A 1,273-nucleotide genomic window follows, 5' to 3' on the forward strand; every position below is an offset into this window, starting at 1 on the left:
ATTTTTTTATGTTTTTATTTTAATGTGTTCAACTGTACTTATATATGTCTTGAAACAAATTATTATTTATCAAAAAGAAGAGTTGCTTTGTTGTGACATTTTTTAATATTGAGTATTTATGTACTTATACAACATATATATGATCTTCTCACTCTTGTATAAAATCACTCTTCTAATTAATAATAAATATTTAAATTTATAAAATGTATGTGGTATATATATAGAACTCAATTTACTTTGGAAGTTACAAAGAATAATAAAAAAGATAATACTAACCACAATTTTTAAACCATCTTCAGCAACCCAAAAATAATCTGGAATTCGAGCTAAATGAAGTTTGTATGCCTCTGAGTTGGGATCTTCAATCCAACACGCGATCAAAGATAACACCTTCCATTTCAGTTAAGTATGTGATTAATTGTGCTTGTTATGGATGTTGAAACTATAAATATATATAAACACAGAAATTTAGTGATAACTAATAATATATACTTTTAATTATGATGTATACCTTCTCTACAACTCCAATGCAAAGATAGTTACTAATCTCATCCTCATATCGTATATGATTCATTGTAATTTGAAGTGACTTTTGTCTAAGCATTGAAAAGGGCCACCGATTTAGTAAGGGCTCTCCAATGTGATAGAGAAATCCCCATAACACATCTTGTATTAAAGGATGTGGGTAATATAGATCTTCCTGAAATTATTTACATCCATGACATTGAATCTCACTGATATAGATATAAATATATTATTCATGGACCTTCTTTTATCGGTTTAAATTTTAAAAAAAATAATTTTATAATATAATATCAAAATTTTTATAACAAAAGACTTTAGAATTTAATTCTTGTTGAATTCTAAAAAAAGAATTTTAAAATAAGACTAATAAAAAAAATTTACGCCAAAATTCATACATACCCAAAAAAATTCTTATAATCATTATTCACATATCTTTTTTTATTAGTTTAAATTTTTAAAAAAAATAATTTTATGACACTCATATATATTTAAATTTTCAAAATATTTAATTTACGCATTTTCATCTAGTTCAGCATGTCACACTAAATTTATCCAAAAGAATGTTTAGGTATATATGAAGTAAATCATATGTTTAAAATTAGATAAAATGATATTCTTCACTCTTACAAAATGTCTAAATAATATTTTCTTTCTCTTTATTTATAATGTACACTCATATTCGATATAAGATTAAAATAACTTACTCTTTAGTCTATTTAAACAAAATACCCTTCAATAATAATTGTTT

At 23.5% G+C, this 1,273-nt stretch overlaps 1 protein-coding gene across 1 annotated transcript in view; it reads right to left on the reverse strand.

Moving 5' to 3' along the window:
• Positions 1 to 1,273, reverse strand: part of LOC107644502 (lupeol synthase-like) — a 16,590-nt gene that overhangs the window by 4,444 nt on the left and 10,873 nt on the right. Inside the window, exons 7-8 of the mRNA XM_016348370.2 lie at positions 512 to 700; positions 277 to 390 (exon numbers count right to left, since the gene is read on the reverse strand). Of these exons, the coding sequence (XP_016203856.1) occupies positions 277 to 390; positions 512 to 700 (303 nt within the window). The remainder of the gene's footprint in view (positions 1 to 276; positions 391 to 511; positions 701 to 1,273) is intronic.

Source organism: Arachis ipaensis, chromosome B05 (assembly GCF_000816755.2).
Source record: "Arachis ipaensis cultivar K30076 chromosome B05, Araip1.1, whole genome shotgun sequence".
Classification (NCBI taxonomy): domain Eukaryota; kingdom Viridiplantae; phylum Streptophyta; class Magnoliopsida; order Fabales; family Fabaceae; genus Arachis; species Arachis ipaensis.